Below are 16,648 nucleotides of genomic sequence, written 5' to 3' on the forward strand. Positions count from 1 at the left end.
CCCCACACTCACACAATCTGGTGGCACTTTGTTTTTGTTTTTAAGCTTGAATGCATACTGTGTTGAGTTCTATGTTTTTTTGTTTTGACGTAGTGTTATAGAGCAAGCGATGAAAATAAAAAGCTCATCGTTTTTTTGTTTTGTTTTATTTTGTTTTGTTTATTTCGTCTTTTTAAGAGTCTTTTTGTGACTTGCTGACTGTAGGTGGCTCACTGGCAGCTGGCGGCCACAGACGCTTCCAAACTTTGGATGAAGCGATGGACGTCATTGAAGGAGTTGTAGAGTGGCACCGGGGCGATGCGCAGCACACTCGGTTGACGCATGTCACACTTGGGGGGTAGAAGGAAACACAATGTCACACAGGTCCCCATCTTTCCCCAATGAAATAGATGGAAATGCCATTAATGTGTTACAGCCTCTCCATTTAAAAAAAGCAAAAAAGTGTTTTAACAATGAAAATAGCATTGCACAATCCTACACCCGATATATAAAAGATAAGTAATAATATAATTAAATAGAATGTGAAGAAACAAAGAGTTTGTGCACGATGATTGATTAATGGAGGCTCCTTCTGGTATGCACTACTTGGCCACCGTACAGAAGTATAACAGTCATGCCGGGAAAGGAAAAACAGTCATTCACACGCCACTGTAAACAGCTCAGTATTTTGCAATCATTTAGTCATTTTTCATACAAGACCTGTCTACAGGTGTTGCTACACCATTTGTGTTCAAATCCATCAGTTTCTTAAAGTAAAATAACGCTGCTATTTGTTAGCCCGTCTGAGATGATGACACTCATACCTCAAATGTCAAAGCGAGGAATAAAACTTAAAACTTAAGTATTGTTGTGTACTCTGCTGCTATGCGCTGCTGCTCTGTGTGTCAAAGTAGCAGCTGTTCGAAAATTCATAATTACCGTAACATACAACAACATGTTACCGTTAAGCTAGCAGCCTTTTGTTACAGTAGATGAAATGAGAAATGAAAAGGTTTGGTTGCACATTTGGGTGTTTAAATGTACCATGTTTCATTCTCTTCTGAACAGGCGGTTAGGAATACTTTAAACAGCGTGTTTTCATTATCTTGAATGTGTCATATAAAATGTATTAAATAAAATACAATACAGTAATCCCTCGTTTATTGCGGTTAATGGGGACCAAAACCACCCGCGATAAACGAAAATCCGCGACGTAGCGACCCCCCCATATAGGTACATGTACAGTACATAATATTTATAAGGCCAAATTTAATGGTATACATGCATGTAGAAGTAAATTTTGAAGTAATTAACATGACTTAATGCTGTATACTCATAGATTTAAACATGTAAAAGTTAGGTTAGTTTATGAATAACAAAATACAGTAAACATATAAAAAACATTTTAAGTCCACAAAAGGTCCGCAAACGAGAAGCTGCGAAAGTCAGCAAAACAACAGCAAGTCACATAGAGCAACATATACAGTACTGTACTACAAGTCTTTATTTCTGACCTTCGCCTCTCGCGGGTGTGCCTGGGAACACATCTCGCGCGGTAAACGGAGGTCGACTGTACTGTGTAATACGATGGTGATTCGAGGCTACTCACAACCACACCCCTCTTCTCCAGCTGATGGAAGATTCTTTGGATGGGCACAGAGAAGCAGAGTGACAGCTGGCAGCCTCTCTGCTGCGGGTCAGATGGCGTGATGATGCGCACGTGAGGTTTGCAGGCTTGGGCGGGATCCTCATTATAGTAGTGGCCAATTAGATACTCTAAGTAGCCCGTTAGCAACAGGGACTTCCTGCGTAGTAACTGCATGCTGGTCATGTTAAAAACCTGCAAGACAAACAATACTGTCAACATTTCAATTTAAAGTGATTAATACTGTAATTTGAAGACAAAAACATTATTTTTTAATCCTACACACACACACACACACACACACACTGGACAGCAGTACCTCCAAACTGGCCTGCAGGGCGCACACAAGGAGAACGGGCTGGTTGGACAGTCTGAAGCCTTTCACTCCGGGTTGCAGCGCCAACTCTGCATCATGTAAAATGTATAAAAATGTGAAACGTATGATGTACAAACGTGAAAAGTACAAAATGTGACAAAGTTGGCCTCGCGTAGGACTCCCCTAACTTGTGTTGTGACCTAGGTCCTATCCTGCAGCAGAACACAGAGGCAGGCGCTTCTGCATGCAATGGCACGGAACCTGGAGTTACTGAGCTTTTTACAAAATTGCGGCGTACCAGAAGATGTCCTCAGACGCATGGAACAAGAACATGTAAGGGTATTTTCACATTGCCTATTAATGACAAGTTTTTAGGTGATAAGTTCCTGGTGTGGCAACAATACACTTCCATAAACTGGCACCACAAGATTGCAGTGGTAAAGAAGAAATGAGAAATGTGTGTTTACCATTGCTCATCTGGAAACGAGTTTTTAAGTCATGACCCCACCACCCCGTCAGCCTGCAAGGACAGTATGACACAGAGAGTCAGAATGCTACGAAGTACGATTGGGTTTTCACCGCATGGTTCAAGTGACGCAATTCGAATATGCACCCTGGAAGTGTCAGGACAGGGGGGAAAAAAACAAGAAGCACCACATAAGCATCAGAAATCAGCCAAAGTGAGTCCAGCGTAAATGCAGAGATTAGAGGTACCCTGTCATCCCTTCTTTCATTTAGCATCGCCTGCTTTTTTTTTTTTTTTTGAAGTCCAACCCTCATATCTTGAAATACAGTATCTATCAAGTTGATGTTATGGTGAGACAAAGATGTTACAACAATGGACTTTTAACATACTTACATCATTCTTATCATGCGGATTATTTTGCACACTTGATGAAAGGCAACACATTCATTCTGGATTTGTGCGACTTGGTATGTGCATGGAAGTTGACCTGTAATCGGCATCCAGCCTTAGCTCAAGGACAATACATTTCTTTGGCAATAGTCTCAACCTCTTTTATAATGAAGGTTAAATGTAATTTTCATGAGGTTTTAGGTTCACTTTGTTAGTTTGGATGATAGAAGAGAATTAGTCAGGTGTTGGGGTTTATTGTGTTGCCCCTTACTGCTTTCAAGAAAAATACCTTTGGTGTTTGTTTTTTTTGTTGGTTGCCTGACCAGCAACCCCATATAAGAATTTGTCGAAGGGAAAAGAGAACGGTGCACTTACGCAGCTTTGATGGTGTACTGATGTTTCTCATGGATGAACGCCCCAGCGATCCCACCGCAACCGGAGTTTAAATACTGGACAAACATGGACATCAATTTACAAAGTTGGTCATCATACGTGGCCGGTGTCAATGTAGCGTATGCGGTGACCTTGTAAGAGCACCAACAAGCAAAATCCACGCCCCAATCGTGCAGCTTCAGCTCAACGTTTCCTGCTGCGTGGGCCAGGTCGAAGCCCACCAAGCAGCCCTGGCCAAACAATGTTGTGGTTATCTTCGGTCCATACAAGTGAATTGGACTGTTATTGTTGTACGTTCTTCTCACCTTGTTCTGGGCAGCCTTGGTGATGGCGGCCATGTTGAACAGCTGACCAGTGTAGTACTGAACTCCACTGAGCATCACTAACGCCACAGAGGCGCCCTCTTTCTCGATCACGTCCAGGATGTCCTCTGTTCGTAGAGTCTCCTCCCCCTGGAAACCAAGATTTAGTTATCACCATTTTACATGACATCTGATTGAAAATTTTATTTGTTCTGAAAAATACTAACGATAACGATGAAACGTGGGGCCAATTGAGATCATTTCATTATGTTTGCAAACGCTAGGTTGGGCTCTATCTTCTCGGCGATAAGATTTACCGGTCTGGGCTTCAGCAGCAACATGCTCTGCTCAGGGTCAAATCCTCGTAGTCGGATCTGAGATTCGGCAGCGTACTGACAAAAGACAGCATCGTAGCATGATGTCACTCTGGCCAAGCAGTCATATGAATGACTCGGACTATTAAAGTCACACACATGGTCTGAAGGGAAGGCTTTGTCTTCCAGAAGTATCTTGTGCCGCGCAGCCGTGGGTTGGTAGAAGGAAAGCTACGAAAGCAAAGTCAGATGTGTGAAGCAAGTTCTCATAACTTACATCAGTGAATTTGTCTGCTTTTGCACCATCAGCAGGTGTAGGTTGACCGTCAACCCGTTCATCAACGCAACCTCTTCTGGACGCGCTCCTGAGGGACAAAAAACCCACAAACACAGCACAAAGGCAAGTTAAAGGCCATTTTACTGGAAGTCTGAGTAAGTCCAGGTCCAAAGACTCACTCTTTTTTGTACTGGTTGCATTTGAATAAACACAACTCAAATATGTGGGAATCCGGAAGGTTACATTGAGCTGCCACAGCTGCCCGTATTGTACTCACTGCACAACAAAAAATGAGCCCGCTGATACTTTCCCAATGGAAACCATATGGTGGCAAACCCAATTCAATTGTATTGTGTTACCGACAACTCTTGCCATGAGCACCTCCAGGTTGTTCTCAGCCCAGGCCCAAGGTCGTGACCCCTGCATATGGCCGTGCACGCCCCTGACAAACACACACTCCATCAAACAAAGTTTGTTTTTCAGCAATGTGGCAGAAATGACTTGCTGTACATTTTGGCCCACTTGTCCAGCTCTTCCTCCAAGTACTTCTTGACCATTTTGGGCTGCAGGCCCAGCGAGTTGCCAACCAGGTAGATGCTGTCTTTGGCGCCATCTACCAGCGACAGATCCGCTGTGGGTCATACCAACAACGTCACGTTTCCACACTGCAACATGTTGCAAGTGGACACACTCTGACACGTGTTACGATTTGTTTCTCTTACCGAGGTGTCAAAGTTTTTCTTCCAAGAGCCACATACAAAAAAATGGAAGGAAACAAGGGTAACTTTGAAATTCTTCAACTTGAACTGAATAAACAGGATGAAAGCAAACCATCAGGCAGGGGTTTTCCTACGACATGACAGCTTCCTGTTGAAGGTATTCATGAAAAGAGTTTAGGATTTGGGGGTGGCCCGCTGGCCCGCATCATACTAGAATAGTTTTGCCCCTGCTGTGAGCAGCAACCAAATCGCAGCCCCAACGTCGAATCAAAAGTAAGCGGACAATTTTTAAGCAGTTTACTTGAGGATCGGTCACGTGATACATTCGCCAATCAGACTTTGACCATGTTTGCTTCTGAAACGGAAGTACCTGTATGTCATTTCTGTTACAAAGAGAAATGTCCTTACAATATAAAGTCGTAGATAGTTTATTTGCACACTGCAACGCAGAAAAGCTCCAAATAAAATCAAATTAAGACCAATTGTTCTTATTTGCAATAGTAACATAGTACGGTAGTTGTCGGGGGTGTCACACTGACGGGGGATATGTGTGACATCTTGGGCCATCTTATTGATCTGACCTCCTTCTATCATATCAACCCTTGCGGATACTGAGGTCATCTGGCACTGGCTTTTAACGTCTTCCCAGGGTGAGGACCAGAACACATGGTGAGGCTGCATTCAGCCATTTTGGTCCGCAGCTATGGAATAGCCTGGCAGCGGACATCAGGTCTGCAGACACTGGTGATGTTTGTAAGAGGAGGCTGAAGGCACATCTTTTTAGCTTACCTTTTGAATAACATCTTTTAATTCTTTTGCATCGAGTTGTTTATTTTATTTATTTATTTTTGTAAACTCTGGTGTTTCCTCATGGTGGGGGGCTCCACACTGGGAGGTGTGGCGGCTGTCATTCTTGTCAGCATGAAAGAACTCCCCTTGGGTGCTCTTTTTCTCATGTGGCTTCTCTGTGTCTCCATGTCTGTTTTAATAGAGTTCATCGAGGGAATTGTGTGTTTTGTGTGAATGTGTGTGTGCGTGCGAGCCCAGGCATGCTTTGGGGAATATGTTGAGGGGAGTGGAAGGGTCCTCTTTTTATGATGTACTTTTTGATGCTTTGATTGCTTAGCACTATAAGCTGCATTTCTATATCGTATATGAAAAGTGCTTTTTATTAAAGTTTGAGTGATTGATCTTTCAACACCTACACTTTTCACAACACAAACACTTTTTGCGTTCAGTAGCGTGGCAGGCCATGTTGGGCTGTAGTTTGGACACCACCGTTTTACATTGTCCACACAATTGCTGTCTTGTATTGCTTGTCTTTCAACATGTTTTTTTTCCTCATATTGTTGTTTTTTCTTTCACAATACAGAGAAAGGGAAAAAGTTGTGAAATATCAGGGAAAAAAAGCATTGTCCACTCACAGGTAGGCAAATCTGCTATTTTGGGCATGAAAAAGTTCTCTCTTAGGTGTCTTAATTCGTCATGGTCGTCCAAGAAGGCGGCCACCCGTTCAGAAGTCGTCGGGCAGCCCAGCGAAGCGGCCACCTTCTCCACAGTTTCTCTCACAGTCAAGCCAGAGATCTGCTCCATTGTTGCTTCTCGGTCAGCCTGCACACTCACACACACTTTAACATGACTACATAGCATAATAATTGAGTGCTGGGCCACTCTCACATTCGCGTCCACTTCAAAGTGGCTTCATACCGTTTTGAATTCTGCAGCAAGTCCAGCATTGTTTAACACCTTGCTCTCCAACGGCACTCGCTATAAGCTTGATGTCGGTAAATGGGGAATACTGAGAAGAGCTCTTGCAATTTATTTCCTTTTTCATCAGTCTTAAAGAGCTGAGGTGATTGTCTGTGATATCTTTCAGGAAGACAGAGTAAAAGGGGCTTTGTCTTTTTTACATTTGGAGCTGTGGATGAAGTATTTAGCAAACAATAACACGCTGTTTAAGATCAGTTCACATACAGTACTACGCTGTCTGTCTTCCTTAGCATGAGGAACAGCTGGGTGATGGAGTTCTTATTTGGCCATATTGGGTAGAGAGTTTCAGTCAGAAAAAAAGTCTAACCCTTTGTTCGTTTTTTTCCTTAGCCAAAAGGTCATTATTGTCAAATGTGAGAAGACTTGTATCTGTCATGTAAAATTGTTTGTCTATGTTTTGAATCAACAATTTGACTGATGTTGGGATTGCTTTCTTATCACTTTGTTATCTTATCTGGAACAGAAGTTTACATGAGATAGCCTGCAGTTCCCTCGGTCATCAACTAACTCCCCCCCCCCACCCCCCCCCCCCCCCCAGTGTCAGCCTACAGACGGACACCATCCCAAAAGAGCCGTCCGCGGAAGCAAAGGTCGGTAAAGTAGCTGAATATTGTACTCCAATAAGAATTCTGTTACTGACTAGAAGTAGAAAATAGTGAGCTACAGTGAAAAACTACTTAAGTTCTTTTTTTTTTAAACCTGAAATAACAAATAAAATGGTCCAAATTATAATAAATAAATAAAACATTCTTCGTTTACACATGTGAAACAGCACACCCGGCTTTGCTTTGGTCTCTCACTGTTGTCGAGACTGTAATTAAAGCACCGGAAGGCTCTCCAGCATGTGATTGAAACTGAGTCGGACATTTACACCTGCAGAGTCATCGGGAGAGCACCTAACTTCCGCAGGGACAATGCACCTTGTCTTCACACTGCTTCCCTTAAGGAAGCACTTCAGGAGTGTGAAATGCAAGGACCACAAGACTGACAGTTTTTTCCACAAGGTGATCAGACTCCTGAATCGCCATTGCACATCAACTCTGAAAGTGCTGCCCACAGACCTCACACACATGCTGACAGTTGAAATAGAAACACACACATTGTGCTTTATGCCCCAAATAAGGTTTACATTTTTTCTCATTATGATGTCCCTTTTTATTTTCTCTCGCTCTCTCTCTCTGTCCCTATGTTTTATATTCTTGTGATTGTAAAGGGAGGCATTCAAGGAAGAATTTCAGTGCATGCTGTATTTTACATGCACATGAAAATAACTCTTTCAATCTCGGGGCACACTGGTAGGAAATCAGTTTGTGTGTGGTTCAGAACTTTCTTGGCAATCCACAAGGTTTTGCTTTTTCATCTTATTTGCTGATCTTGGGTGAAACCTGTCACCACAGAACAAATGACATTCTCGATAACCACATGGAGCTTCAAACAACAAAGCGAGTGAGCGAAAAGTGGTTAAGATTGCACGACTATCCGTGTTTTTATGTTGTTTTCTGTTTATTATTTACTTTTTGTTAACTGTTTTGTAAAGCGCTTTGTTACAGCTGCAGCTGTTGTGAAAGCGCCATATAAATAATTTATCATATTGTATTGTACTGTATTGGAACTATTTGGGCTGCAGTTATGGTTACTAATTCTAATGTTGATAATGAAATGTCGACTCTCAACGCCAAGCCCTCAGGGAATGTGAAGACTAGAGTACAGTACAGTACAGTCCAGGAAATTAAGTGAACCGCAGCCTGTGGGGTGTGAAATTGGACTTGCATATACCACCTATAGGGTACAGCACTTTCCACGACCCACATTTTGTTACGATAAAGAACAGAGACAGATAAAGTAAATATGTTAAGTAAAAGAGGACTGAATAAAAGACACAGGACAATTGGCGACCATAAAGTTGTAACTCACAGTTGATTTGCAGATGTTCCTCTTCTGCCGGTAGCCAATAATCTGATCCAGAGGTGCTCTTTCACCCCTGAATCTTTCCTTCCAGTTAATAATTGTTATGACCTCCAACTCAAACGTGCTTCATTGAGTGCACTACTTGTCAGTCAAAGTCTTCATGTAACTTGGATGTTTACACGTCTATTTCAGTGATCCGGCGAGAGCTCATCATGTGCACAGCAGGAAGCGATCATTATTGTCTCAATTGGTCCTCAAATTAAAAAAAAAAAAGTATTATTTATATAGTACAATGTGTCTTTATTCATTGGTCAGAACAATATAATGTTCTTCTACTCAACGCCAGCGGGTACATTTGGCAGGCCAGTCATAATACCTTTGTGGTCGACAAAACATTCTCACACTAAGAACCTTTGTGAGTAAATTAAGAAAAGATCCTTTTATTTCGTGTATCTGTCAGATCTCAAAAAAGGTTGGTGACAACTGATAAACCAGCTCGCGCAGTCATTGGCCTGTACTGTATTTCATAACGTAGTAGGAGGGAGTGGCTGGAATTCAAACCTGATGTGACCTCTCAGCCGTGTCAGCAACTCTCTCAAAGATCCACCCGATGGCAGCAACACCTCTCTAATACTGAGATCCTTATGCTCAGTCATAAGAGTTGAGGTACTGTGGAAGTCACGCTAATAAGTACCCGTAGTTCTAATTCACCTCATTTACCTAAGCAAAAGTGTGCTGTTCTCATGACACGTGACTGTGTGCACAGTGAACCAGGAAAGAAAGCTCCGTAAACAAGGCTTACTATTCTTGCTTTTATGAAGTCTCTTGGGCATCAAAATGTAAAACGGTATACCCGGGAGAATGTGTTTGTGTGAGTGGTTAAAAGACGAAAGTCTTCCATGGATCGGGTGCACTCACCGAGTCTATGAGCTATTCTGAAGCAACGGCAACCACAGCTCGTTTGGCCGATCAGAAACATGTCAAAGATCCACTATTATAGTGATGGGAATTCCGGCTCCTTTTGGCTCGGCTCCTCTTTCAGCTCCCAAATGGCTCCTCAGTTTTTTTGTTGCTTAAATTAATTTACTACCAAAAATAACGGAATATTATGAGTAAAATGAATTACTAATGCAGAAAATAGACAGTATATCAAATATTTATTATTTATATGGCTTTATGTATATTCTTCTGAACATACTCAACATGGAGTACAACATGGAGTGCTACAAAAATAAAAACTAAGTACAAAGACCCATATCAAAACAAGGTCAACAAAAAGTTCCAATCTCTGAATGTGTATATTTTTAAGCTTTTAACTATTTACAGTAAAACAACATAAGTAAGCTTTGAATACCACACAACAAATTATAAGTTAAAATTTGTAAAACAAAAAGAAGAAAGCAGCACCCAGGTAAAAGTTTTAACTTGTCTTTCGCGAAGATTGGCATGAAGAAAAACCAAGTGCCTCAGCTTTGAGGGGTTGATCCTGTTTATCCTCCCTGTTAATATTTGCCCTGTTTTGGAGAAGATTCTCTCGAGGGAACAGATGTTGCGACAACACACAGCCAACCAAAATGGCTGAAAATCACAATCATTTTACCCAGTTCCTCGTCAATTGTGTTCTGTTTTGCTGGTTTATAGCTTTTTGCATAAAGTGGCTCATAGAGCTCTGGGTTGTACATCTAGGCAGTTGTGACATTGCAGCAGCAGCAACAGTTGCAGACACACTAGCACCTTCATTAATAGCTGGTTCCCTTGCTTGTTTTTTCTCTTCAAATTGTACTGATGGGTGGACTTTTCTGATGTGCCTGTGCAGGTTATTTGTGGAGCCTGATCGATGGGATATTTTAACCTTGCACAGTCTACACGCTGCCTTTGAACTATCAATTACATTGAAATGTGTCCAAATTTCACTGCGTTTCCTATCCATTTTCTCACCTTTCCGCTTTCCACCGTGTTGTTTTTTTCGCTGACTAACTCTCTGGTCTCCTCGTTTGTCTTGTTTGCGTGCTGCTCAGTGTGCTGCTGTGTGTGTCTCTTCTCTAACCCCTCCCCCTTCTCTAAACTGCAGCGTGTGCGTGTGTGTAAAACCCTCCCCTTCCTCTTCTTCCACGGATCTTGACCAATCACGTGCGGGTTTAACCGAAGGGGGGAAAAAAACAGGAGAAAAAAAAAGTCGGCTCCTATTCGGACCGGCTCCCAATGAGGAGCCGACTCCCATCGTTCACTTCAAAGAGCCGGCTCTAAGAGCCGGCTCGTTCGCGAACGACACATCACTACACTATTAGCAACTGATGAGTTTACACTACAAAAAAGGCGAAATCATCCACGAATAATTGACCTCTCTCTCTCACATTTTTATCCCAAAGTTCTCACAGTTTGCACTATGAATTAGAAAAGAAGAAATAACCATATTTATGATCAAATCTGAATTTATTTACAACGTTTCAATCAACACACCAAATTGGGGAAATATGAATGTCCCTTCCCTAGAAGACATGACAAAAAGTACAGGCTGAAATGTACTAAAATATCAAAATTTACTGGCAATTATAAAGAATCGTTTTGAAAACTTCTTACAATTAAAAAAGCTGCACAGATAATAGTCCCCCTCTTAACTTTGATCAACAAACAGTTCTCGAAAATAACCTTCTTGACATATTACGTTGCTGTCGTTGTTCATACTCCTGTAAGTTGAGGGGTTCGTAGGTTTTAGATGGATTGCTCTACGTTTAGAATGGGCAAAAAGGAGAGGATGACTTTGTTTGAACACAGCTCTTTTTTTTTCCAACGGCTGCCTCCTAACTCTCGAACGAACACTCCCCCTTCCGGTAACGACCCACCTTCCTGCTTTTCTTCCCCAATCACATGTAAGCAACATAAGAATATTTCAGGACGTATTAAACAGAGTATAATTAAGGTAACTAACATAAAAGAATATAATGCTTAAATATAAAATGATAATAATTAACAATTTAACAAAAGCTTACATTCTTCCCCCACCCACTAGAGAAATGTCCTCATTTCTTCGAGCACTCAACTATAGAATCCAGGTTACAACAAATTAACAACATTGCACAGGGGGGCGGGGGGGGGGGGGGTGTTAAAAAAAGGCATCAGAAACATACAATCACATCAGAACAAAGTCTTTGAAACGCGAAGGAAGTTTAACTTGGCGGTGGCCTGGGCGTGAAGAGGAACCGGTGTTTGAACCCAGTGCTGCAGGCAGAACGGTAGGCCTCTGGTCCACAGATGAGGGAACAGGTAAGTCTGTATCAGTCGGCTGAGGCCTTTCCAATGGGGCCAGACAAGGTGATAAAGGGCCAGGCAAGCATCTCCTCAGGGTCACTGAAGATCTGGAGGGCTGGAAAGGTAGAGCACCTGATAACGCTGATAGGGCCAGGGGTGGATGAGGTGTGTGACCCACAGGTGCTGATGAAGTATCCAAAGGCATGGTCTTTACATCAGGGTGATAAGGACGCAATCGGTTGTAGTGGACTGTTTGGACTTTATCAGGTGGATCCAACAGATAAGAAGATAAGATAAGAAAACCTTTATTAGTCTCGCAATGGAGAAATTCCAGATTCACAGCAGCAAAGTTATGAAAGGAAGAAGTAGAACAACAAAATATAGGAGCTGCTGGAAAGGCAGCCACTCACGCGGCGCCATTTTGAAGTCAAAATAACAAAAATAACACAACACAACACGTAGGACACAGACAGATACTTGATCTTGTAGGTCACGCCAGATTCCTCTTCAGTCGATCCAAGACACTTCAGAACCACAAAAGGTCCCTTCCAGTGTGGAGACAGCTTTTGATGTGAAGTTGTAGGGTCACTCAACCATACATAATCCCCTGGGGTGTAAGGAGTGTGATGGACATGTTGGTCATAGTGATGTTTCTGTCGCACGTGAGCTTGATCCCTGTTCACAGTAGCAGACCTGAAGGCAGATTGCAGCTTTCGGGTCAGTTGTACTGCATAGTCAGCTGAAGTGCCGGGCGTGGAGATTGGAAACGGCACATCAGGGGGGAACAGGGCATTAACAGGCATCCGTGCCTCTCGACCATGGGTCAGGAAAAAGGGGGTGTATCCCGTAGAGGAGTGAGGGCTGGTGTTATAGGCCAATGCCACCTGATTGAGGCAGTCGTCCCACTCTCCAGACTGCTGGAGAAGAGTCTTAGCTAATTGGTCGATGAGTGTCCGGTTAAATTGTTCCACCATACCGTCACATTGTGGATGATATGGGCTGGTCCTTGTCTTCTTCACTCCTAGTAGACCACAAAGATGTTTGACTAGGTCCGACTCGAACTGCCGTCCTTGGTCCGTGTGAAGACTCTGCAGGATTCCATGCTCTCTGATGAAGTTCTCAAAAATGCATTTGGCCACAGTTGTTGACCTTTGATCTGGAATGGCGTAGAGGTTGACGTATTTAGAAAAGTAATCTTGAACCACCAGCACATACCGGTTGCCATGGCTGGTGACTGGCAATTCCATGATGTCAGCTGCCACTTTCTGGAATGGTGAGGTTGCAGTCACTGTCTTCATGGGTGCTCTCTGATGTGGGACAGGATTGCGTCGAGCATCACACGGCACACACTTCTTGCACCACTGACAAATATCCCGGGACATGAATGGCCAGTAGCACAATACCTGAGCACGTTGCAGAACCTTCTCCGCTGACAAATGGCCTGCCACAGGATTACCATGGAGCAGCTTGAAGACGTCTTCCTGCAACTCTTGAGGTATGATAACCTGATAGACTGCTGACTTGGATGTTCGGTTATGAACTTTCCTACAGAGCAGCTCATTGTGAAAGGTGAGCCTTCTGTATTCACGCCAGAGTGACTTCTCTGCAGCGGGTCTGTTTTTCATCCTCCAGAGTGGGGGTTTGTAGCCTTTGGTCTTCCATCTGATGACGTCCGCCAGGATCGGGTCCTGCTGTTGCTTCTCCTGCAGCTCCAATCCACTGGAGGAAAGCTGGAAAGTCGATGAGGGGCATCCTTCGGACTGGTTTGGAACCGGATGATGGGGTATTGGTTCTGGTTCCGGCTGAAGATCGGCGGTGCACACATAGCTGGGTTTTGTGACGACATGAAAAGGCAGCGGGACGACAGAAGGGTTTTCAGTGGTGGCAGGTGGACTTGTTACCTCTGGGCGCCTCGACAATGAGTCTGCATTCTGATGCCGATATCCTTCTCTGTGGATCACAGTCCACTCAAATGGATCTAATTCCAGGGCCCAACGTGCACGCCGACCAGTCCTGTCGCTGTCAATGGGGATTCTTCTCAGGCCCAAGAGGGGTTTGTGATCTGTAATGATGACAAAAGGTTGCTTGTAGAGATAATGCCGAAAATGTCTGACAGACCAGACAATCGCCCACAGCTCTCTGTCATATGTCGACCATTTCCTCTCTGCTTTGGTGAGGACATGGCTGGCATAGGCAACGACCACTTCCCTCTCATCACGCTTCTGAGCTAACACTGCCCCAATGGCAGAGCAGGAGGCATCTGTGTATAGTTGAAACGGCTGGGCGAAGTTTGGGAAGGCCATTACAGGAGGACGTGATAGAGCTTGTTTCAAATAAGCGAATGCTTCTTCACAAGCTGGTGTCCACAGGAATGGTGTATTCTTTTCTGTCAGTCCATGCAAGGGTACTGCATGATGTGCAAAATTCTTAATGAACTTTCTGTAATAGGAACAAAGTCCGAGAAAGGCTCTCACTTCAGTTGGAGTGTGAGGAGTGGGCCAATCTTTCACACTTTGTACGTTCTTGGGGTCCGGCTTTACACCATCCTTTGAGACGATGTGCCCAAGGAAGAGTACATTGTCCTTGGCAAGGTAGCATTTGGCAGGGTTTAACTTCAAACCGCTACACTGGAATCTGCAGAAGACCTCTTCCAAGTGCTGGAGATGTTCTTCAAAGGACTGGCTAAAGATCAAGACATCATCCAAATAGACGAGGCATGTCTGCCATGGGAGGCCATGGAGAACCATCTCCATCAGCCTTTGAAATGTCGCTGGGGCGTTCGTCAGTCCCATTGGCATCACTTTAAAGTGATAGAGTCCACTCCCTGTCGTGAAAACGGTCTTCTCGCGATCTTCCTCTTTCATTTCCACCTGCCAGTATCCGTGCTGGAGGTCCATGGTGGAAAACCAAGCGTAACCTGAGAGCGCATCCAAGGCATTGTCCACTCTTGGCAGAGGATGTGAATCTTTGATGGTTACAGCGTTAAGTTTTCTATAATCTAAACAGAAACGCCAAGATCCATTCTTCTTGCGTACCAGAACGACAGGCGCGGCCCAAGGACTGTAGCTCTCTTCGATGACGTCTGCTTTCAGAAGCTTGTCGACTTGGCGCTGGATTTCCTGTCGCTGGTCTGGTGTCACCCGGTACGCTCTCTGCTTGATTGGTGATGCATCACCTGTGTGAATGCGATGCTTGATGATACCTGTTCTACCTTGGTCGTTTTGGTGTTTGCTGAACACGACGGAGTACTTAGACAGTGTTGAGGAATGGGAGCGGTGAGGTGAGACCAGACCACCACTACCCACCATTTGGTGTGATGGCAGGAACACAGATACTTGAGATAACAGTTCCTCTTTTGATGTTAAACATGTCCTGTGGAGGGGGACCCTAAAGTGGTGGGGTTCGAGGGCACTAAAGGTGATTGTAAAAACAGTGAGCAGGAAATACCTTCAACAGCATTCTACATTGTTTCTTTCAAGTGTCTGAACAAACACAACTAACAGAGAGGAATAACACCATAACCATTAAACCTAACTACGTAAAAAGTAGAGACAAAGAAGGTCAAGCAAAGTTCGATCTTGATATGATGACAAAGTATAGACCACTGCTGCTGGTCACAGATCTTGAGATTAGGGTTCCTCTTTGAGGGCACTTGACAGCCTTCAGGGATTTTTACGAGGTGGTGGAGGCAAGAAAACCCTTGGGGGGCTGTTAATTAACTAAGGGGAAATAGGATCTAAACTTCACACTACATTCTTTGTTTTAAGTACTTCAGCAGATGTTCAGGACAGAGACTAGTATCAATAGTTCTCATAGCAAGGTGAAATTCCTCAACAATGTTCTACTACTACTTCTAGCGGAATAATTCCTTAACAAATGTAAGGCTTTCAGTGACTGAGCTTGTGTTGGAGTCAGACAGGTTTCATCTATCTCAACAGGAGGAGCAGTCATATCAGAAACATGCAAAGCAGCACAGCGTGACTCTTCTACAGCTACAGTGTCAATAGATGAGATGGAATGAAACTCACCAAGGTGTTGACCGACATGCAGCTCGATGTGTTCTTCGGTCGTGTTTAGAACACGAACAACAGTCATTCCATTCTGTACTTTGCTGAGGGTATGGGCCACGACAACTTCAGATGAAGGGTTGGGCATCAGGACTCCAACATAGTCGGTTGGTACTGAAGATGCGGCCGTCGCACCCGCAACACATGCGGTGATGATTTCACTCCGAGCAGGAATGCAGGCAGGTGACATCACGGAGGCGTTGCAGCAGGCAGCTACTTCGTGGTTCTTTGGGAGTAGAGGGAGATTCATGTCCCAGAGTATCAGCTGGCCTTTGCTGACATCTAGCAGGGCATAGTGCTGGTTCAGGAAGTCCCATCCTAAGATCACAGAATGATGAGCTCCTCTGATGACCTGGAAGTCGTGCTGCAACAGTTCTCTTCCTAAGCGGATGCCTAATGACAAAGTCCCCAGTGTGTCCAAGCATTGACCATTGACAGAGCGAGCCAAAGTGAAGGATGTCTTCATTGGGCGCTTCTTCAGTGCTGGATGTGATACTCTGAAATCCTCACTGATGATAGAAATGGTGGACCCAGTGTCGAGGAGAGCAGATACTTCAATGCCTTCCACAATGGAAAGGATGTTGGGGGACACAGTTTCCGAGGGAATATACTTCTTATTGTCTTGATTGTCAGGTTCCAGGTTGTCGGCAGGGGGCGCTATTTCACAAGCTGAGGTCTGCCCCTCAACATCAGCTAGTGGGCGTTTCCCTGTTGCGTTGATCGGGAAGTGCCGGATGGCACATGCCTCTCAGGAGACTGGAAGTGAACACTGCGTCTGGCTGGTAGGTCTCCATCCCTCTCCCTCCGAGACGGCGAGCTGTAGTGTTTCCTGTATGGCCGATCGGACTTGGAC

At 44.1% G+C, this 16,648-nt stretch overlaps 1 protein-coding gene across 5 annotated transcripts; it reads right to left on the bottom strand.

The window, feature by feature from the left end:
- Positions 1 to 140: 140 nt before the first annotated feature.
- Positions 141 to 9,438, bottom strand: kynu (kynureninase). Of its 5 annotated transcripts, XM_086120699.1 has the most exons (14): positions 8,486 to 8,552; positions 6,226 to 6,412; positions 4,593 to 4,713; positions 4,442 to 4,524; positions 4,109 to 4,170; positions 3,965 to 4,036; positions 3,809 to 3,883; positions 3,495 to 3,641; positions 3,321 to 3,419; positions 3,172 to 3,245; positions 2,408 to 2,460; positions 1,944 to 2,029; positions 1,589 to 1,819; positions 141 to 329 (listed from the first exon to the last, which is right to left on the bottom strand). In XM_086120699.1, the coding sequence occupies exons 2-14, from the start codon at positions 6,392 to 6,394 to the stop codon at positions 210 to 212; spliced, it is 1,392 nt and encodes a 463-aa protein (XP_085976825.1). In that variant the 5' UTR covers positions 6,395 to 6,412; positions 8,486 to 8,552; the 3' UTR covers positions 141 to 209. The 5 variants fall into 5 exon arrangements, with proteins under 5 accessions (XP_085976825.1, XP_085976817.1, XP_085976809.1 ...); XM_086120691.1 differs by lacking the exon at positions 8,486 to 8,552 and adding an exon at positions 9,398 to 9,438 and having other exon boundaries at positions 3,172 to 3,419; XM_086120683.1 differs by having other exon boundaries at positions 3,172 to 3,419.
- Positions 9,439 to 16,648: the final 7,210 nt, after the last annotated feature.

This window comes from Hippocampus guttulatus, chromosome 1, assembly GCF_054856545.1.
Source record: "Hippocampus guttulatus isolate MCC_2025c chromosome 1, RoL_Hgut_1.0, whole genome shotgun sequence".
In the NCBI taxonomy this organism is placed as follows: Eukaryota; Metazoa; Chordata; class Actinopteri; order Syngnathiformes; family Syngnathidae; genus Hippocampus; species Hippocampus guttulatus.

What these genes read in the sequence shown, in the direction of transcription:
- kynu (XM_086120691.1), bottom strand. Translation starts at nt 6,394, where the DNA reads ATGGAGCAGATCTCTGGCTTGACTGTGAGAGAAACTGTGGAGAAGGTG. An exon ending in GCTCATGGCAAGAGTTGTCG is followed by an intron (nt 4,171 to 4,441) that starts GTAACACAATAC and finishes TTTGTCCCTCAG; the next exon opens with GAGCGCGTCCAGAAGAGGTT. An exon ending in TGCTGCTGAAGCCCAGACCG is followed by an intron (nt 3,642 to 3,808) that starts GTAAATCTTATC and finishes CTTGGTTTCCAG; the next exon opens with GGGGAGGAGACTCTACGAAC.